Source organism: Pecten maximus, chromosome 19 (assembly GCF_902652985.1).
Source record: "Pecten maximus chromosome 19, xPecMax1.1, whole genome shotgun sequence".
NCBI classification, from domain to species: Eukaryota; Metazoa; Mollusca; class Bivalvia; order Pectinida; family Pectinidae; genus Pecten; species Pecten maximus.
Window position 1 is genome coordinate 11,560,231 of NC_047033.1, and position 23,449 is coordinate 11,583,679.

The 23,449-nt window shown below is 40.1% G+C and overlaps 1 protein-coding gene across 1 annotated transcript in view; it reads left to right on the forward strand.

Moving 5' to 3' along the window:
- Positions 1–23,449, forward strand: part of LOC117317872 (titin-like) — a 136,338-nt gene that overhangs the window by 79,807 nt on the left and 33,082 nt on the right. The window contains 26 exon segments of the mRNA XM_033872833.1: positions 54–356; positions 688–990; positions 1,267–1,872; positions 2,212–2,514; positions 2,837–3,142; positions 3,382–3,684; positions 4,061–4,366; positions 5,272–5,574; positions 5,984–6,283; positions 6,399–6,704; positions 6,867–7,172; positions 7,545–7,847; positions 7,988–8,293; positions 8,541–8,837; positions 9,187–9,486; positions 9,711–10,010; positions 10,356–10,661; positions 11,009–11,305; positions 11,986–12,291; positions 12,551–12,847; positions 13,053–13,358; positions 13,500–13,802; positions 14,159–14,461; positions 14,638–14,940; positions 15,263–15,568; positions 15,727–16,032. Coding sequence (XP_033728724.1) covers positions 54–356; positions 688–990; positions 1,267–1,872; positions 2,212–2,514; positions 2,837–3,142; positions 3,382–3,684; positions 4,061–4,366; positions 5,272–5,574; positions 5,984–6,283; positions 6,399–6,704; positions 6,867–7,172; positions 7,545–7,847; positions 7,988–8,293; positions 8,541–8,837; positions 9,187–9,486; positions 9,711–10,010; positions 10,356–10,661; positions 11,009–11,305; positions 11,986–12,291; positions 12,551–12,847; positions 13,053–13,358; positions 13,500–13,802; positions 14,159–14,461; positions 14,638–14,940; positions 15,263–15,568; positions 15,727–16,032 — 8,184 coding nt within the window.

Sequence of the window (23,449 nt, forward strand, 5' to 3'; positions counted from 1 at the left end):
ATCCACAAAGTTGTACTCATATGTTTGATAAAATTACTGTTGTTTCAATTTAGGCAAACCAAAGGCACCTATTGATCTGAAAACATTTGACCTTGAGACTGACCGTGTGTCTCTGAGCTGGAAACCACCAACAGATGATGGTGGGTCAAAGGTTACCGGCTACCGTATCAGCATGAGTGAGGACAGTGTTGACCGCTGGGTTGAGATCGGCACGACAACCACTTACACTACCGAATTTACAGCCAAGAAACTCAACATCGGCAGTAAATACTACTTTGCTGTCGCTGCTGAGAACAAGATCGGAGTTGGTGAGCCAGCCGAAACTGACAAGGCTGTTGTCCCTAGGGCCAAGCCTGGTAGGTGTTGTAAAAGATTTCTTCAAATTTCTTTCACTAATAAAACCTTCAATAATGATATTTAGAGTGGTGTAAAAGACAAAATCTTTGAGAAATGAAAAAAAACATTAAAAAAGTAACATTTTTGTTTAAATCTTAAAAATATTCTTCCAGTGAAGGGATTTTATGTTTATTTCTGGATTTCCTGGTATGAAATTTAAATTGAGGAGGGGGATTTTCACAGCCTATCTACAAAATAAGAAAAAGTGATGTAAGTTTCTATCATAAAAACAAAATTATACTGGTACTGATTTCATTTCTGAAACTTTCAAAACATTTTCTTAATTCACAGAGAGACCTTCACCTCCTGTTGGACCAATCAAATTCAGTAATATCCAGAAGAAGGAAGTTACTTTATCCTGGTTGCCTAGCAACAGTGATGGAGGCTCACCAATCACCAACTACATCGTGGAGATGAAAGAAGCCAACATGTTCCGCTGGGCAGAGGTTGGTAAGGTTGACGCCGATATCTTCACATACTGCGTACAGAATCTGCGTGAACAGAAGGAGTATATCTTCCGAGTGATAGCTGAAAATGCCATTGGCAAATCTGACCCATTGGAGTCTGATAGAGTCACACCAAAGAGTCAATTCAGTAAGTTGTAATGATCGAGGCAATGTCCAGATAAAACCGAATATTTTATTTTTTTTTATATTTTTTATTTTGTTTCATTATCCCTTTTCCTTGACATATTACCAAATATTTTACATCATCACCAGACAAATGAGGATTTAAATTATAGAAAATATGTAAAGGACCTTTATTTTTTGTCCTCCTTAAATTTCACTACTACTTATCAAGATTCTTTCAAACTTGATAGAAATGCTTTTAACAATTACAAATATACCATACCTAAATTTTTGTCTTCAGCTGTTCCTGATGCACCTGAGGGACCAATGAAATACCCTGATATCACTGCAACATCTGTAACCATTGCCTGGCGTCCCCCACTATCTGACGGAGGAAGACCTTTGTCTGGATATATCGTGGAACAACGGGAAGCTAAACGTATGACCTGGACAAAGGTTGGACGCACAGAACCAAGCATTCTCACATATTGTGTACAAAACTTGACCGAGAACAAGGAATATCTATTCCGTGTTTCTGCCGAGAATGAGGAAGGTGTTGGTCCAGCCTTGGAGAGTCAGGAACCTGCCAAGCCCAAACGCCCCGCTGATGTACCTGGTGTTCCCAAAGGGCCACTGGAAGTCCGTGATGTAGACGAATCATCTGCGTACCTCACATGGCGCCCAGTTGACAAAGATGGCGGCTCACCTATCCTTGAGTACATCGTGGAGGCTAGCACTGATGGTGAGGTATGGACCAAGCTTGGCAAAACCGACAAGTACACGACAAATCTACGACCACAGGGTCTTCTGACCGGCAAGAAATATTTCTTCCGTGTTTGTGCTGTCAACAGTGTGGGGCCAGGTGCTCCATTAGAATCTGATGCAACAACTATTGAAAAACCATCAAGTAAGTTTTTAAATGTAAAGAAAACATGTTTTAAAATAATTGTAATGATGGAAAATGCTAACTTTCTTATTTAAGTTTATTTTTGAATTAGATAATAGAATGAAATTGAATAAAAATTTTGTTTATATCTAGGGAAAATAAATATAATTCATAAATGAAACAAAAATAGATAAAAAAAAATCATATAAATATAAATGAAAAGAAAAAATGAAATACAACAAAGATATATATTTAATTCTGGAATTCATTACATAAATAGATATGTGTTATAATGATGTTAAGGTGTCTGACAGTATACTTTCTGTTTGTTCTGATCATTCTGCATGTTTCTACTTTCAGCTGTGCCAGGTAAACCTCGGGCTATTCAAGTGACGAATCCCGACAGGACATCTTTGGGTATCTCTTGGAATGTACCTACTAGTGACGGGGGATCACCAATCACTGACTATATCATTGAGAAACGTGACGCTCGCCGCACCGCTTGGACACCAGTTGCCCAGGTCCCAGCAGACGAACTCTCCTGTGTCGCAGACAAACTCGTTGAAGGTACAGAGTATGGATTCCGCATTACTGCTGTCAACAAGGTCGGCAAGGGCCCAGCATTGGAGTCTGACCAGACCTACATGGCTAAGAGCCCATACAGTAAGTAATGGCCATGACCTTGAAGTTGATATTGAAAATAATTGTACTTTTTTGAAGAAAACAGAATAATATTTTTTTTTCGGCAAACACTCATACAAGTTAATAAACAGGCTATGACATTTTGGCTAAAATGCTCGAACTTGGGAAAAAATGCTAGGGTCAGGTGTCAAAGATGATTTAGACAGTGGTCCTGATTAGGCAGGGTGTGGATTAGACAGGGTAAACTATAAACATTTTCATATTTTTATAAGCAGTGCCGCCTATCAGAAGTGTTAAGTGATCCTTGACCTAAATATAATATATTTAAAAAAAATAATTTCAGACAAACCAGAATCTCCTATTGGACCTCTCAATATTTCAAACGTCACCGATAATTCCTGTGAGTTGTCTTGGAAACCACCGAGAGATGACGGAGGTTCACCAATCACAGAATACATTGTTGAGATGCGTGATGTACGTCGCAGTACATGGAGCAAGGTTGGCACCACTAAACATCCAACAACTGATTTCACGGCTACTGGACTTACACCTGGCAATGAATACCTCTTCCGGGTCACCGCTGTCAATGCCGAAGGTCAAAGTGCACCTCTCACAGCTATGCAGCCAATCAAACCAAAGAAGAAGATCTGTAAGTTTTGCTGAATGAAAAATATCAGTAGAAGTCTGAAATGTGAATTTTCTTTCTATATCGGTAATTGAATACTTTTTCTAACACGAAATCACTCAAACATGTCATGCTCTGCTCCTGCTTCTATTTGTCAATAAGTATACCGAAAATTTTGTTTGAAGACATAGATCAATAGAAACCATTTTTTATGATATCGATCACAGTCATTTGATTTATCTATATGACTTGAATTTTCACAGCACCTCCCGGACCTCCTTTGTTTGTTCGTCTGTCTAAGTCAGGCGACACATTCGCAACCATCACCTGGGGAGCACCGTCCTCAGATGGAGGGTCAAAGGTCACACATTATCATGTAATGAAGGCCGAAGGCTCCCCATCTGATTGGACGAAGGTTGCCAAGGTTGATGCCTATGAGAACACTAATACCATCAGGGGACTTAGGGATGGTACGGAATACTACTTTGGTGTGGCTGCTGAGAATGAGGCTGGTATTGGCGATGTCAGCAAAGCCGACAAGTCAGCTAAAGGAGCCAAGCCTAAAGGTATTAGTGATTCTTTTATGTCTCAAGAACAGTGTATCCCTTACAGTTATATAAAGGCTCAAATTAAAAATAAACTTCTTATTAGTAATTAGATAATTTTGCCTTTACCAAATTAATAAGATGAAGACATCATGATAATATGGAGGCTAATGATGTACTAACTGTAAGGTGCTAGATATTTTTCAGATCTTATATGTATATTGAATAGATATAAACATTTCGATTCATTTGTTTGCTTCATTGAATTAAATCATGAAGAAAACAATATGGTAATTGACAGATGTTTCATACAGTGAAAGCATGAAAATCAGTATATAGAGTTAATCAACCAGATGACGTCAATTTACTAACATGATAATGTTTTTGTGTCATGCAGAGAGACCAGCTCCACCTGGTGCTCCTTTGGAAGCGACTGACATTCGTAAAAACCAGGTCACCTTGACATGGAATACATCTCCTGACGATGGTGGATCTCCAATCACCCGCTACATTGTGGAAAAACGCGAGAGCTGGAAATCCACTTGGTCTCCTTGCGGAAAGGTCGGACCACGGGAACATACACTTGTTGCAGAACACCTGAAAGAAAACCAGGAATATATGTTCCAGGTCTGCGCAGAAAATGCCATCGGACGCTCTGATTGGCTGGAAACATCAGCCAATGTTGTACCAAAGAGCCAGTTCGGTGAGTGGAACGAGAGGCTGTATCTTTTCTTCAGTATAGAATGTCTGTGAAATGGGTGGAAACAAAAATATCAATATGTCTATAAAGGATTCGAAAACAGAGTTTTCTTTTTTTTATAAAAAAAATGATGAAAGCCCATTTAACAGATAGGAACTATATGTTGTATGTAATTGTCTAGTATATTATATACTTTGTAAGAATGTTTGTGACAGATGTCAATATATACTAATCGTAGCTTTTAAAATTAACTTAATAACATGCTAACGCAAATGGTGTTTCAATTTCATTATTCATTTACTTATCTTTTTTCTAAAGATAAGTTAACAACATATTTTTTTTCTCAAATGAATTAAGATTGTTATTTTTTAAATTTAATTTTCAGTTTTATATAATATGATTTACTTTTATTATTCTGCATGTAAATTGGTTAGTGATTATTGTTTTATTAAACTGATTTATAAATGCTAGCTACATGACCACATTCAATGCTTCTTGGATAAATTTTCCATATCAATGTCACATGCATGCATTTAAAATATATAAATCTTCAAAATATTTTGACAGCAGTTATTATATGAATTACAATAACTAAGAAATGAAGTTTTGTTTCATTTGACATTTCAAACGAGAAATATTTGTGACAAAATGGAAGAACATGATCCAGGGAGCTCTGATTTTCGAATATTTGATCAATTTACAATTTAAAAAGTTTTAGCAATTATTAATTAAGGAATATATATTTACCTAGTCGTTAATGTGATTAACACTGTTGTGGGAGAGCTGGTATATCGTAGTGTTTTTGCTGGCTAGCTACTGACCAAACTAAAATCACATTCGAGGGCTAAAGCAGTAATACCAATGCTTTAGATATTTTTACTAACCATCCAGTGCCTTCAAATTTCCAGCCAAGCCTTCACCACCAAGAGATCTGGTCATATCAGAAATCAAACAGACATCTGTCGTTCTAAACTGGTCCCCACCCAAGGACCTAGGCGGTCTGACACTCACTGGGTACAAGTTAGAGCGTAGGGACAGACGTCGCACTGTGTGGGTATATGTGGACGAGGTTCGCCCACATATCACTACCTACTGTGTACAGAATCTCCTTGAGGGAAATGAATACCTATTCCGTGTCTTCGCCATCAACGACGAGGGGCTTAGTGAACCACTGGAATCGGCTGATGCTGTTATACCATTTAAACCCGCAGGTCCGAATAGCGAGTCATGCTAAAACTCTGAATACACTCATATTGCAATAATTTTAGCTTCAGTGTGCCATAATTAATAACATCATAATATTTATTTTTTAGTTGAAATCATTTTTTAATAGTTGTTGTGAGTCTTACTAACTTCTGTTTGCTTGCCTCTGGAAATAAATTCTTTAAGATATCATTTTGAGGTGAAACATATTTATTTTCACATATATGATTGTTCAAGATGTTAGGGTAAACAGAGATTCATTCGATAAACGTATGTGTAACTTTTTAACAAAAAAAATAGTAATTTTTATCTATATCGAACAGAATCTGTTTGCGAAAAAAATTGAGAGATTGGTAGAATGATATAGACAATCATTTATCAAAAACTTTTTTTTCGTAACTTTCCTAACTAATATAGGTGCATCAGCTGCCCCTGTTGGTCCGATCCGATTCTCGGAGGAGAAATCAGATGCTGTGACATTGAACTGGAATCCACCAAAGGATGACGGAGGTAGTCCGATCACGTCTTATCAAATTCAGGTGTCCGAAGATGGAGATACTTGGAGGGATGTGGAAATCGTAGACAAATATCGCAAGGATTATCGCATGACAAACCTCACAGAGGGTCAACAATATATGTTTAGAGTGATGGCTGTGAACAAGGTTGGAGCTAGCAAGCCGCTCGACTCCGACTTCTACACGCCTCACCGACCAGCAGGTAATTATTTGTGTGGTTGATGTAGATACATGATTTTATTTTATAGACATTCTCCAATTTGATGTGATTGAAAACATGTACTGAGGATTTATTGGAATCTGATTTTCTGCTCCAGGTCCGCCATCCAAACCTCAAGGCCCGATGTCTGTGTATGATATCTCCTTGAACTCTGCCACCATCGAATGGCGTCCACCCACAGATGACGGAGGATCACCACTTCAGAACTACATCATTGAGATGAAAGAAAAATCTCGCGTTATGTGGAAGGTCATTGACAAGACCAACCCTAACATAACAACATACTGTGCCCAGAACCTCTCGCTCAATTCTGAATATCTGTTCCGTGTCTCAGCAGAGAACAAACATGGCGTCAGTGAACCTCTGACTCTGGATGAGCCGGTTCTTATCAAGAGCCCATACGGTAAGTCTTAGTCACCTGCATGTTTGATGGTCAATGGCTTTTTGTGTAAAAAATTTAATCAATGAGGTTATGAAAATATGTTACATTTTGTTATGGCATTTCTGAAATGGGAAATATATTTCACCATCGGTTTCATTGTTCCTGCCTGAACCATATCCACAGGTCTGCCATCTGCACCCGAGGGTCCCATGAAGATCGGAAGTGTAAACCACTCATCAGCGGAGGTATCCTGGCAACCGCCTGCCAGTGACGGAGGCAAACCTCTTACTGCCTACATTGTAGAATATCGGGATGTTAAACGTACTTACTGGACAAAATCTGCTGAGGTCAAACCAGACATGCTCCACCACTTGGTACATGGACTGCAGATTGGATACGAGTATGCCTTCAGGGTTAGTGCAGTCAACAGTGAAGGTCAAGGTCCACCTCTGACCTCTACAGAGACAGCCAAGCCATCCAAGAAACTCTGTAAGTAATACAATGTTATAGCAGGGACAAGAAAAGTGATTGTGTGGATTATTTCTAGTGATACAATGTGAAATTCATTGATGCAATCAAACTTGATTAACTCAAATTTTGATAACTTTTAACACGAAAAAAAAAAGTATGTTGCTAACATGATTTTTTATTAGAAATATACTTGGTCGCCTCTCAAATATTCAGCATATCTTGACATTTCCCTTTTGTTATACCATCCTTTTATAAAATCTTATAAAATTTTATAAAAAAGTGTTTGGGGAATGATTTGCAAAATCAGCATAGACTTCAGTATCAAACCCGAGTTGGTTGGGATGTCATTACTTCGGATGTTGTGTCTTATGCTATTTTACCACATTGCAGGTGTGCCATCCTGTCCTGAGAATGTAAGAGTAACTGACATTGTGAAATCGTCAGCCACGCTTGAGTGGCGTGCACCTGACAGTGATGGTGGGTCACGCATCAATCGTTACCATATCTACCAGAAGACAGAGAAATCTGCCAACTGGAAAAAGATCACATCCGTTGATCGCTTCACTACCATCACAACTATCAACAATCTGGCTACCGAAGAGACATACTTCTTCGCTGTCGCTGCTGAGAATGACGTCGGTGTGAGCGAAAAGGCTGCCACTACCAAGGGAACAACCATCGCCAAGCCAATTAGTAAGTGACATCTCAAATTAAATTTGGATGAAATAGAATTGTTTTACTATTGTATTTATTTGTTTGTATTGTAATTCGAAGGCGGTCTGAACTTTGTTTTATTTAACTGGTTATCAGAACAATTTTTTCCTGGATTTCAGGCCCACCATCACCACCGGTTGGCCCAATCATTGTGAGTGATGTTACAAAATCTTCAGGCACTATTGCCTGGCAACCAAGTAAGTCTGACGGCGGTTCCCCCATCACTGCCTATGTTGTGGAGATGCGGGAAGGCTGGAGGATGTCTTGGACACGAGTGGCCGAGGTGACTAGCGACACGCTAACTCACACTCTTACCAACCTACGCGAAGGACAAGAGTACCACGTACAGATCGTGGCTGTCAACGCGGCTGGCAGTTCCAAACCACTAGAGGGTGATACCTCCATCAAACCAAAGAGCCTGTACAGTAAGTACATGAACTGTTGGATATTCAATTTTCTAAAGCAACTAAAAGTTTAAAATGATACAGTTTTCATGATGATTGACATATTACATGTATATTCATTGTTGTATAGACACATGGCAAAGGATTATATGAATAAGAATATAAAAAGTTACTATTAAATGTCATTATCTTCCACGATTTTAGAATTTTACTAGTCTAATTTTGCAATAATGTTTCTCTCTACTGCACTTCTTCCTTTTTACTGTAGAACCACCATCTGCTCCACGGAATCTGGAAGCATCTGACATGAAACCATCATCACTAAGACTTTCCTGGCTTGAACCAGATGACAATGGTGGCCTTCCCATCAAATCTTATCAGGTGGAACGCCGTGAGAAGAAATACGGTTCATGGGTCAAAGAGTGCACAGAGAAATCTACTTCCTGTATCGTCTCTAATCTCCGTATCAACATGGAATACTACTTCCGTGTGTCTGCTTCCAATGATGAGGGTCAAGGTCCTTTTGTAGAAACCATTCAACCAATTGTACTCTCGCCAGAAGCCAGTAAGTATAGTCTTACTATAGTAATTGTTCTTAGTGATTCTTGATATTGTAGTCGTGAAGTTTGGGATAACTGCCATCTCAATGATCAAGATGATATTTGGTAATACATGCTTTTATAGAGAGTCTTTGTCAGTGTTCGATTTTAATCCTATTGCTCTTTAAAAAGTCTTTTTCATTAGTTAAGGTTTTATCTTTTCTATTATAAACTATGTATGTTTTGCAAATATTATCTGCTTCAGGATAATGTACGTCAAGTAATGATTTGTAAATGAAATATGCAAGTTTCATTTGGTTTTCTAATATTTCTTTTCCTGCAATAAAAATAAATTATGTGTGTGTCAATTTACAGCTGTGCCGGATGAGCCTAAGGGTCCCCTCCGCCACAGTGACCTTGACGAGACGAGCGTGACCTTGTCATGGCTGTCACCAATGAGTGACGGTGGCGCCCCCATCACATCTTATAAGGTGGAAAGTTGGTCAATGGACAAGCCCTGGTCAGAAGTTGACACGACAGATGCGAGAACAACAACTCTCCGTGTCAAACGCCTCACCGCAGGCAAGACATACAAGTTCCGTGTTTGTGCAGTCAACCGTGTCGGAGCTGGCAAATGTTTGGAGTCAGATCGCGTCACACCATCCAAGGAACTTCGTAAGTTAAGACAGAACCGGATCTTGATACTTTGTTACCACTATTTATTGTGTAGGTATCTCTGAGATGGGTGGTCATCCCTATCATTATATTATATAATATTCCTACATATTGGGTAAAATTGTTTCTGATCACTGATTTTATTTATTTTGTAGAAGCATTTTTGATCCCCAATAGTTTTGTTTGTGTCCATTGTAACTCATGAACATGTTTATTTTATTCAGGTGTTCCTGGACCCCCCACAGAGCCAATTGTTGCTAAGGCATTGTCACATGACACTATCAGCCTGGAGTGGAATGAGCCAGAAACTGATGGAGGATCTCCAATCACTAGTTACGTGGTGGAACACCGCGACCTCATGAGATCAGTCTGGACATTCGTCGACCGTACAGCCAACATGAACATCTTAATCAAGAAATTGACGGAAGGGTCAGAATTCTTCTTTAGGGTGTCTGCAGTCAACAAGATCGGCCAGGGACTTCCCCTGGAAACTCCAAAACCAGTGCTAGTCAAGAGTCCATATGGTATGTAAACCAATCTTAAGATATTTCAGACTTGCTTTTAAAATTTAATTATTTTCAGATATTAGTTTATTGATATTGCGGAAAACTCATTCCATTTTGAAAAAACAGCATTTGTTTGATATCTAGATATTCTCTTTTTTTCCTACCTTAAATAGATAAACGAATGATAGTTTTATGATAAGTAAGTATTTAAACTGATAAAAGGAAGTGTTTTTAAAGGAAATTGTAAGCTCTCAATTTCCAGGAAAATTTTTCTATCTTTGTGGATAGGTAAGATACTTGTATGTAAATGATTAAATAACTTTTTGGACGATATAATTGGATATACAACTTTAAACTTTCCAGACAAGCCTTCAGTACCAGTGGGACCACTCCAAACTTCTAACATCACTGCCAACTCTGTCGACCTTGCATGGAGACCATCAGAGAAGGATGGAGGAACTCCAATCACACATTACACCATTGAGGTCCGTGAGGTCAGACGCTCCATGTGGGGCAAAGCAGGACAAGTCGAACCAGGAGTTAACAAATTCACCGTTCCCAACCTAGTTGTTGACAATGAGTACTACTTCAGGATCCGTGCTGTCAATGCCGAGGGTGAGAGTCCTCCACTTGAGGGTCCCAACGGAGTCAAACCAAAGAAGATTCTATGTAAGTAGCCATGTGATACTTAAGTTCATTTTGATTTGAACAAATAGCACTAACGAAGGCTATGTAATTCATACTTTGTAGAGAATCGTTTAGTTGAAAAAAATGTAAAAATGATAAAAAAAGTATTTTAAAACCTATTTGAATGCCCTGGCCCTTTTCAATCAATTTTGGATGTTGATTATTTGATGTAAAATATTTTTAGTTTAATGCCCCATATCAATAATAAGAAATACATTTTATTACACATTTCCAACTTAGCTTACTCTACATTTACATAGATAGGAAACTTTTATAGTTTTTGAAGTGAAAGAAACTTAATTTACACATGAAAATAAATTTCATTACAGCACCACCTGGTGTTCCGAACGCCAACATCGGTAGGGTGGGCGAAGGTGAAATAGGCATTGACTGGACACAGCCTGCTAGTGACGGAGGAGCCCGAATCAAACAATACCATGTTTACATCAAGGAAGAGGATAGCGCCACCTGGAGGGAGCTGGCAACAGTTGAACCCTACAGAGGTCACCACAATGTTACCAAACTTAATCATAAACAGAAATACGTTTTCGGTGTAGCTGCTGAAAATTCTGTGGGTGTCGGTGATAAAGCTGTTACCAAGCCTACATCACCCAAACAACCACTCAGTGAGTATTTTACCATAACACATAGTTTAGTATTGACTTTGTTTTAGTTTCATTTGGGGTATGAAAAATATTGTTTGCAAACTGTATCAATCTGCGAAGCGGATTCTTACAAAAGTTTGCAAACAATTTTCTTTTCATACCCCTATGAGAAATATTGACATCAATGCATATAATTATAATTTTTCAAAATGTATTTCGAATTTAAAACATGTTTTATATGCAATTTTACTTATTTGATAAGGGATTCTTTGCAAAAAATAAATATGCGGCGTCAATGGTTGTATTGTGACGTCACTTTTTTCGCGCCATTTACGTTTTTTTCATAGAGGTATGGAAAGAAAACCTCAACCAATCAGAAAGCTGCATTCTTCATACAAACAATGGGAAATTAATTATTAACATATACTGTCTTATAGAAATTACACTGCTGACATGTGGTATGTTAAACTGTACAAACAAGTTCAAATGAGATGATTGAAAGAAAAATTGCTCTAAATATTCCAATGCCTGTACTTTTTTCACGAATTAACGAAAGTGTCATTATATAGAATTAACGACATAGTCATATAAGTATTCAAATGAGTATTCCATCTGGCATCATTGTTTTACTTGATACATTGTACATGTAAATATAATGTACGTTTGAGCCCATGTTAACAATGATATATTTTTACTTTTAGCTGTGCCATCTGCACCAGAAGGTCCTTTGGAAGTTTCCAACATCCAAAAGAATTCCGCAAACATCTCTTGGAATCCTAGTCTACATGATGGAGGTTCTCCAATCACTCATTACTCTATTGAGAGGAAGGAGAGCTGGAAGTCCAGCTGGTCCCCTGTGGATCGGGTCCGCGCCAACAACACTTCCTACAAGATGACAGGTCTTAATGAAAAGACCAGCTACTTAGTCAGGGTCAAGGCTGAAAACAAGATCGGAAGCTCTGAACCTTTGCAGAATGATGAACAATTCACACCGAAAAGTCCATACAGTATGTTTCATTCTCATTAAGATGTCTCAAATTTATATCAGATGTATACAAGTTGTTCTGCACACTATCTATCAGTAAGTCGTGAAGTTTTGATGGCAGTAGTCCTCTTGGAATGGTGGAATGTCAAAAAAGTATAAAAATGGACTCCATGTTGGATTTGAACATTAACTTTGAGGGATTTGTTTTGAAATATCTAAAGAGAAAGTATTGTCTTCACTTACTGTCAATAGAAATTATATGTTTGATATGTTTTTACCAGGTGTACCATCTGCCCCTATTGGGCCCCTAAACATCTCTAACGTTACAACTACCTCGGCAACTCTCACATGGAAACCATCAGAATCAGATGGAGGCAAGCCAATCAAACGCTATGTTGTGGAACGTCGGGAGGGATGGCGATTCAACTGGTCAAAGGTAGAGTCAACACGCTCGACTTCCATCTCCGCTGGTGGTCTGCGGGAGGGTACAGAGTACTTCTTCCGTGTGATGGCTGAGAATGAGGAAGGACTCAGTGAGCCGATCGAGTCTGATGCCGTCACACCCAGAAAGCAAGCAGGTAAAATCACAAGTCATAATTCAGGGAAAATAGAAACTTTCATTATTTCAATATTTTTTTCTTCATTTCCTCAATTCTATTGGACTTACCCTTAGGGTCTAGATGTGTGAACAATATCGATAGGAATAATATTCATACTGACTGAATTATTTAAAATTTGCACATGATTAATTTAGAGAGTTGTCCCCCTTTCTTCCCTCTCTAGTGAAACCAGGCCCACCTGCTGGTAAGATCCATGCCAGTCATGTGACCCCAGACTCTGTAACACTGACCTGGAAAGAACCAACTGATGATGGAGGATCTCCAATCAAACGCTACATCATTCAGGCCCTGAACAGACGTACAGGAAGCTGGGCAACAGTTGCTGAGGTTCCTGCTCGCACCCTTCAGAAGGCCATCACTGGACTGGAAGAAGGTGTGCCATATGAGTTCCGCATTTGTGCTGAAAATGATGTCGGCCTTGGAAAACCAAATGAGTTGGATGAAACAATCACTCCATGTCGTCCTGCAGGTATTTTTTAGGTTTCTTCATTTCGAAATTTTCTTTTCAGATTATATCGACATATCAGCTATTGAAAACAATCTGGTATGATGACTGCTTAAATGCTTTGAAGAAGCTCCCTTTTAAACTTATTTTATTTTCTGCCCACAGAGGTACCTGGAGCTCCAAGAGGACTCAAAGTCCCAGATGTAACAAAGGAATCCATGACACTGTCTTGGCAACCACCCACAGAGGATGGCAATAGTCCTTTGACTGGCTACATTGTAGACAAACTGGACTGCCAATGGGGAGGCTGGTCTCGCGCCACCAAACTACCGGCTGATGTTACTGAGTGTACAGTGAGTGGCCTTATCAAGGGCCATGATTATAACTACCGTGTGTATGCTGAGAACAAGGTTGGAGTCGGTGCCCCTGCTGAACTGAGGAGTCCAGTCAAGGCTGTTAGTGCCGTAGGTCAGTATAATAACATAGTGAAGGTCAAATATTGAAGGTCAAGTTTGTAGCATGAGCACAATGTACAACATACTTGTATATACCAAATTTGAATAATGCCAGGTCATTAGCACAGAGCATAACTGGTATGGAGATCCAGAAAAGAATGGAATTTTAAAAGTTTCATACATGTGATATCATCTTTTATCCTTGATTCTGTTCTTTACTGAGGTAGGGCCTTCTATCTTTTTTAAGAAATTATTTTCTGAAACTTAAACAAAATGCAAATTGAAGATGGTAAAAGAAATAATGATAAGCAATGTCAGTAAAACATATGTATGGTCTCCTCAAAGCCCTTTTATTACTTTATACTATAGAAGTACCATCCAAGCCTAAAGACTTCCAGGTCACAGAAAAGAAGGACGACAGTGTGAGTTTAGAGTGGTCTACCCCTGACAGTAACGGTGGTGCTCCCATCACCCGGTACTGTGTGGAGAAACGTGAACCTGGTCGCGCCCAGTGGGTGAGAGTTGACAGCGTGTCACCACACACTCTAGGTTACACTGTGAAGAGCCTCCTGGAAGGACGTAGCTACCTCTTCCGTGTCTTCGCTGAGAATTCTGAAGGACTCAGCGAACCTGCTGTATTGGACAAGGCAGTCACACCAGAACGTGCTCAAGGTAAAAACAGAATATAAAACTGTACCCCTGAAAAATTGCAGACTTGAATGTAGCTTATTATAGACAAAATTAAACAAAAATGCAGAGCTTGTCACTATATATGCTTTCAATGTTATCTACTTGTATTCAAATTATTTATAGAAGATGCTATAAATTCCATTTATTTCTCACTATAGAAACACCAGGACCACCAGAAAACCTTGATGTATCCACAGTGAGCCATAATTCAGCTACCCTTCGCTGGAAACGCCCACGTTACGATGGAGGTGCCATGATTAGCGGTTACCTGATTGAACAGAGAGATGGCAAATCTGGACACTGGCAGCGTGTGAAAGAGGTGGAGAGCCATGTCCACTCACTGACCATCCGTAACCTCATTGACGACTACAGCTACGGATTCCGTGTCCGTGCCAAGAATGCCGTAGGTCTGGGCGAACCCAGAGAGCTTGACACATCGATCAGCCCCAAGAAGACAATTGGTGAGAACTGCATAGGAACAACAGAGGAAGAAATGTATACAATACTGTCGTGAAAAATTTACTTTGAAACAACTTACAAACCTTATTTCAAATCAGATGTTGTGTAGTGCTTTTCTTTTAAGAAGTTTTAGTTTTCCTCAAAAGCTCAAAAAGCCATTTATTGTCAAAATCATAACTGCGTGATTACAAATATGAAGCCATGTAAACATTATTTTCCTGATATCCACTTTCTTCATAAAGATTTCATTTATTAAAAAAATTGTGTGACAAAATTACTCGTTATTATTTTTACTAATAAAAAGTTGTATGTTTCTATTATCAGAAAAACCGTCTGCTCCCAGAGGTCCATTGGACATATCAGACATCACTGAGGATCATGTGCGATTATCATGGCGAGCACCAGAGAGGGATGGGGGATCGCGAATCTCTGCCTATATGGTGGAGAAGAGTGAAGCCCGTCGTCCTAAATGGTTACGTGTGGCACGCTGTCCGCCAGACCAACTCTCATTGGACGTATCAAATCTCATCGAGAATGTGGAGTACTACTTCCGAGTGGTGGCCGAGAATGAGGCTGGCCTAAGCCCGCCCCTCGAGTCCGACAGCGCTGTAAAACCCAAGAGTAAATTTGGTAAGTGAGATATTTCATCAGTTTTACAAATAGATTATTTGCTAGAGAACCAAACGAAAAGTAACGGTAATTTTCATTGCTATAATTTCTCTGATTTTGATTTTTTTTCACTGAAAAATAATATCACTAACAAAGATTATTTTCATTGGTCAATACAGGTCCACCTTCAGCCCCTGTTGGTCCAATCAAAGCCCTGACAGTGACACGCGACAGTGTGTCTCTTGAATGGAGACCGCCCAAATCAGATGGAGGATCTCCCATGACGGGCTATATTGTTGAGAAACGCGAGGGAAGTAGGCAATCTTACGTCAATGTGACGCGCCTCGCGTCTGACGTAAACATTGTCAACATCCCAGGTCTGATGGAAGGTCATGATTACTACTTCCGGGTCACCGCTGAAAACCGCTATGGAAGAAGTGCACCTCTAGAATCAACTTCTGCTATAACACCTAAGAGGATGTACGGTAAGTCAAACTTTTTTGATGGAGTAACACACGTAGGTAAATGTCCTTGACATCGGATCAAAGTTAAAAAATAAATCATTTCTTGATTTGCAACATTTTAGGGTCATATATTGGCTAACTAATCACATCTCCAAGTTAATACACACAAATAATCAGTTCAAAGACAAGGACATTTATTTACAATATAATATTATAGATTTGAACTTGTGAGCTTATGATGAACTTGAACAATTATACAAAGGTTCATCAACAAGTTCTTAGTCAGCTGTTTGATCTTAACAAAGAGTTTGAAGCTTCTTTAAAATAATAGTTACAAATGAATTATTAATTTCTAATTTGCTTGTTTTATTTGCTGCAATAGAGCTATTATTATTTTTGCTGCTGTAGTTAAGCTTATAAATCAGATGTAAGCAGATATCTTCTGTGCCGGCATGTTTTGCATGTGCCTACCAAATGCCTAGTGTCGCCTGCATGAGCCAATTGTAATAAACAACAAAATGCTTTTGTGTTGGGAGTTACCCTGAAAAAATAGCAACAAGAAATCATTTTTCAGTTATTATTTTGTTTTTAATGTACGTTTCATTGACATAAGAATGGCAATCTATTTTTTAAAACCAGAATTAGAATATTTTTCATGGCTAGATTTTTTTTTTACTAATCTTTAATGAACAAGACTCAGCATGCTATATGCACATAACAAAATTCACACGACTCTTGTGAACATTTTGCTTAAAGTAACAATTTGACAAGCAGAGCATGTGTTCATCACAAGCTATCTATGATTTCATGGTTATGGCGTTGATGTTGATACTAGGAAACATCTCTTTATCATGTTATGCATATATTCCCATTCATCAGATGGATGATAAACCAAAGAGAACTTCACTTTCATGTTTTCGTTGATAGGTTGTGAAATTATCAAAATGTCAACCAGCAAATAGACAGGAGTACGGTAATAATGAAACTGAAAATAATAATAAAAAAAAACAACTCAGAAATAGGAATCAGAAATTTCCTCCAACATGACTTGTTGCCTTTTATCCTTGATGTCCTGTATTTTTGTATTCTTGTAAGTTATCCTCACGCCCATACGTTTTTCTCTGTGTGAATCCATCAAATCTCCTTCGAGTGTATTGGAATGCGAATACCCACTCCACACCGACTCTCACCATTCGTGGTCTACAGGCACTTGTGAACTGGGCCTTGGATTCTGTGTGTACCGAACCTTGGATAAAATACTCCTTCAATGGACATCCAAGACGTCGTTAACCTTTGTACGTGCACATTCTCTTTTGGATGTCTTCAAGTCATGCATGTGTTATTCTGTGAATCCAAACGACGGCTTCCTTCTACCCTTTCCAGAGGTTTAGCAACTAAGGAGGTGGCTGCCTCTGCTGATAGACTCAATGGATATTACGTGACTTTCCCTTCCCTTGTTGGATTTCGCCTTGCTTCTATCTCCTTTGTATACCTTTGTCCAGGAATGCACCTACCAAGCAATCTCAGGTTATTTCTCTCCATAAAACTATCTGGAATTACCTCCTCAATGGATCGTTCTTATTTCTCCAAGAATGCTGGATGAAACCCATATCCTCCTTGTCCTCGGCACAGACGACTGCAGTCAGATAAAGATGAAATGAGAATTTTCATTTTGCTGAATAAACCCAAATATGCAGTTCGTTCATGTTCCAAACTCTTGCATTGTAGGCAAGGCAGAGGATATCCACACAGTTCAGTCAGTGAGAGCTGCTACCACGGCTAAGAAGAGTAGGGCCATTAGTGAACCTCCTGCTGAAGAGGTTGTTGTTGATTCTGTGTCTTATCGTACACGAAGGGAACCTCAAGACACTAAATGGTTCGACCAGGCTCGTTCTGAATACATTTCTGTGCTGTCACCTAAGAAAGTGGAGGATACAACACGCTATGCTGAACCAATGCACACTGTTGATTCTGTAAAAGCAGTTGTGAAACGCAGAGGCGTTGAAATTACCAAACCTTCCAGAGCCATTAGCGAACCGCCCGTAGAAAAAGCCAAACAGGAAATTGTTGAAAAACAGAAGAAGGTGAAGTTCGAAGAGGAATATTTCAATAAGGAAAGGTCTAGATATCTTGCTGCGTTGGAAAGACCTAAACGTACGCCGGTTGCGGAACAACCAAAGAGGGCCGAGGAATATTTCACTTTGGCATCTGTACAGGCTGACATCAAGAAAAAACAGAGCAGATCAACGAGCGAGCCTCCTGAACCAATCATGGAACAGGTCGTCTCCAAACGTCTTAGGACAAAACTGCGTTCAAAGCAGACACCATATGCTGGATTGGAGTTTGAAAGTGCTAGAACAGCTATGAAGGAAACTTTATCAAAGGCTGAATCTATTGCAACTCACGGCGTGGCAGGTACCAAGTGGGATCACATGGGCGCGTTCAACAAATACAAGGATACATCATATGTAGAAGAGAAGCGCTCGCGTGCTATCAGTGAACCGCCAATCGATGAGTATGTTGAAGAACAGAGAGCGAAGTTGATGGAGAAGACTAAGAAAGTCACAATAGAGGATGATTTTGAAAAAGAAAGAACAAAATATATGTCAGCACTGCGCCGTCGTGACGACAGCTCAGTAGATTTGAGTTTTAAGAAGGAGGCAATTCACACACTGACATCTGTTAAAGCGTCTGCAGAAGCCCGAAAAGCAGCTAAAAGTCGCGAGGCTGCCAAACCATCGCGTGCCACAAGTGAGCCTCCAAGTGACCTTGAACCAAGAAAACCAAGCAAAGCATACAGACTCGCATATGACGATGATTGGTTCGAAAAGTCACGCTCACGCTATCTCACAGCTCTTGAAAAACCTGATTACACTACAGAGCCAATTGTAAAACCGAAACATGAAGAAATCTTCACCCTCCAATCTGTGAAAGATTCCGTGTCAAAGAAGGCACGAGACGTTCGCGCCACAAGTGAACCACTATCACCAGTGGACGAAACTCCGTTAACAAAGCGTCTGAAGTCAAAAAAGCATAGGCAGTCCCGGTACAATGAGGACGCTCTATCACAAGCAAGAGCTGCAATGAAGGAAAGTGTGTCAAGGATAGAGTCAATTGGAACACATGCTGTTACTAGCAAGTATGATCATGTGAGCATATTAAGCAAAATTGCTGACATTGCCTACGATGAACCAAAGAAACAGCCTCGGGCAATCAGTGAGCCGCCAGTTGAGGCCGAAAAGGAACCAACATCACGGGAGCGACCTGATATAGCACAGAAAACTGCTCAAATGGAAGAGGAGTTCAAACAAAGCAGGGCCAAATATTTGTCTGCTCTGGAAAAGAAACGCAAAATAGATATACCGGAATTTAAGAAAGACGAGAAGATCCACACTCTGGTATCAATTCAAGCATCTGCTCTCAAAAAGCAATTACGTAAACCAGCAACAAAAGAATCGACTGAAAGCAAAGAGATTGAAAAAGAAGAACCAGTAGAATCGAGAAAAACGTTCAGAACATACAAAATATCCTATGACGACGACTGGTTTGACAAATCACGATCAAGCTACATGTCTGCATTGGAGAAACCAGCTGTCGTAGAATCCTATGAGAAACCAAAGAGGAAGGAGGACATCTACACTCTTGATTCTGTTTATAAATCAATCAGAGAAAAGGACAGATCGAGGGCCATCAGTGAGCCTCCTGCTCAGTTTGAATCTGTTCCAATCGCTAGACGTGTCAAGAAGAAATTGTCGAAACACGCTCCTCGAGACGACTCCTTAGAGCAGGCTAGGATCGCCATGAAGGAAAGCATTTCTAAAGTGGAATCAATTGGAACCCATGCAGCAGTTATTACTAAGCGCGAGCCGGCCATATATAAGGAAGTAGAATATCAGAGACCAAGGAAGTCTAAACCGGCGGAGGAGCCAGAAGAGGTCGAGACACCAAAAGAAAGACCAGAAAAAGCAAAGAGGCTTGCAATGAATGAGGCAGAATTTAATCAGAGTAGACTTGAATACTTAACAAAACTGAAACGTCCCACGGTAGAAATACCACAATTAGCCAAGGAGAAAATCCTGACACTTGCTGATGTACAGGCCGCGGCTATCAAACGTCAACATCAGTGGAAACCGACACCTGAACCGCGGGAAAAGGTGGTTGTCGAGGAGCCAACTGAGGCAAGAAAATCATTCAGGACATACAAACTTTCCTATGATGACGATTGGTTTGACAAATCACGATCAAGCTACATGTCTGCATTGGAGAGACCTGCTGTAATAGAAACACAGGAAAAACCAAAGAGAAAGGAAGACATTTATACTCTTGATTCAGTATATAAATCTATTAGAGAAAAGGATAAATCGAGGGCCATCAGTGAGCCTCCAGCTCAGTTTGAATCTGTTCCTATCGCGAAACGTGTCAAGAAGAAACTGTCAAAACCCGCTCCTCGTGATGACTCTTTAGAACGGGCTAGGATCGCCATGAAAGAAAGCATTTCTAAGGTAGAATCAATTGGAACCCATGCAGCAGTTATTTCTAAGCGCGAACCGGCCATATATAAGGAAGTAGAATATCAGAGACCAAGGAAGTCTAAGCCGATCGAAGAGCCAGAAGAGGTCGAGACCCCAAAAGAAAGACCAGAAAAAGCAAAGAGAATTGCAATGAATGAGGCAGAATTTAATCAGAGTAGACTCGAATACCTAGTAAAACTGAAACGTCCTACGGTAGAAATACCACAATTAGCCAAGGAGAAAATCCTGACACTTGCTGACGTACAGGCCGCGGCTATCAAACGTCAACATCAGTGGAAACCGATGCCTGAACCGAAGGAAAAGGTGGTTGTCGAGGAGCCATCTGAGGCAAGAAAATCATTCAGGAACATACAAACTTTCCTATGATGACGATTGGTTTGACAAATCACGATCAAGCTATATGTCTGCACTGCAGAAACCAGCTGCCGTAGAAACATATGAGAAACCAAAGAGGAAGGAAGACATGTATACTCTTGATTCTGTTTACAAATCAATAAGAGAAAAGGACAGATCGAGGGCAATTAGTGAGCCTCCAGCTCAGTTTGAATCTCTTCCTATCGCTAAACGTGTCAAGAAGAAACTGTCGAAACACGCTCCTCGTGATGACTCTCTAGAGCAGGCTAGGATCGCCATGAAAGAAAGCATTTCTAAAGTAGAATCAATCGGCACTCATGCAGCAGTTATCACTAAGCGCGAACCGGCCATATATAAGGAAGTAGAATATCAGAGACCCAGGAAGTCTAAGCCGATCGAAGAGCCAGTAGAGGTCGAGACACCAAAAGAAAGACCAGAAAAAGCAAAGAGGCTTGCAATGAATGAGGCAGAATTTAACCAGAGTAGACTTGAATACTTAACAAAACTGAAACGTCCTACGGTAGAAATACCACAATTAGCCAAGGAGAAAATCCTGACACTTGCTGATGTACAGGCAGCGGCTATCAAACGTCAACATCAGTGGAAACCGACTGCCTGAACCGAAGGAAAAGGTGGTTGTCGAGGAGCCATCTGAGGCAAGAAAATCATTCAGGACATACAAACTTTCCTATGATGACGATTGGTTTGACAAATCACGATCAAGCTATATGTCTGCATTGGAGAGACCTGCTGTAATAGAAACACAGGACAAACCAAAGAGGAAGGAAGACATGTATACTCTTGATTCAGTATATAAATCTATTAGAGAAAAGGATAAATCGAGGGCCATCAGTGAGCCTCCAGCTCAGTTTGAATCTGTTCCTATCGCGAAACGTGTCAAGAAGAAACTGTTGAAACCCGCTCTTCGTGACGACTCTCTGGAGCAGGCTAGGATCGCCATGAAAGAAAGCATTTCTAAGGTAGAATCAATTGGAACCCATGCAGCAGTTATTACTAAGCGTGAACCGGCCATATATAAGGAAGTAGAATATCAGAGACCAAGGAAGTCTAAGCCGATCGAAGAGCCAGAAGAGGTCGAGGTGCCCAAAGAAAGACCAGAAAAAGCGAAGAAAATTGCAATGAATGAGGCAGAATTTAACCAGAGTAGACTTGAATACCTAGCAAAGCTGAAACGTCCCACGGTAGAAATACCACAATTAGCCAAGGAGAAAATCCTGACACTTGCTGATGTACAGGCCGCGGCTATCAAACGTCAACATCGGTGGAAACCCGATGCCTGAACCGAAGGAAAAGGTGGTTGTCGAGGAGCCAACTGAGGCAAGAAAATCATTCAGGACATACAAACTTTCCTATGATGACGATTGGTTTGACATATCACGATCAAGCTACATGTCTGCACTGCAGAAACCAGCTGCCTTAGAAACATATGAGAAACCAAAGAGGAAGGAAGACATGTATACTCTTGATTCTGTTTACAAATCAATAAAAGAAAAGGACAGATCGAGGGCAATTAGTGAGCCTCCAGCTCAGTTTGAATCTGTTCCTATCACAAAACGTGTCAAACACAAGTTGTCGAAACCCACTGCCCTTGATGACTCTTTAGACCAGGCAAGAGTCGCGATGAAGGAAAGTATTTGTAAGATCGATACCATTGGAACTCATGCAGCTGTCTTTACCAAACGTGAGCCAGTCATATATAAGGATGTTGAATACGTGATCCCGAAGCGGTCTAAACCTATTCCTCAGCTAGAAGAACAGATCGAAACAGTTCCAAGAAAAGCATTGGACAAAGAAAAGAGAACAGCCATGAATGAACAAGAGTTTAACAACTTGAGGATGGGTTATTTGTCAGCTTTCGCACCACGTAAGATAGAGTTACCTGATTTCAGCAAGCCGGAAATACAAACACTCGCGTCTGTTCAGGCGTCAGCCATTAAAAGACAACAGAGGAAAGATATTTTCTAAACCAACGCCAGTTGTAGAACCAGTCGAGGGACCTGTGTCAAGAAAGACATATTCAGTCGTCAATGATGAGGATTGGTTTGAGAAATCAAGATCAAATTACCTGCAAGTATTGGAGAGACCTACTCAACAGGAGTATATTGATATGCCTAAAGCAAAGATGCAAATACACACTTTAGATTCTGTTAAAGCCGAACTGAAATCTAAGGCTCCGAGAGAAACTTACACAGGGCCAGTATTAGAGGAGCACACGTTCCAGAAAACACAGTCAAAACTAAGATCTAGAAAGCTCGCACAGCTGGAAATGGCATTTGAGCAGGCCCATGTGACAGCCAAACAAAGCGAGGCGTTGATCAATACGGCGGAGACTGCCTCTTACGAGTCTCCGTATAGTCGGTGGAGTCACATGGCTGCATTTAATAAGTACATTGATGTCAAGGAACGACAACCGATGGAGGATGTGAGGACGAGAAAAATATCAATACCAAGCAGGGCTGTAAGTGAGCCTCCGGAGGTGAAACAAGTTGTCAAGAAACCTGTTGTCACAATGGACGAAAAATCTTTCCATG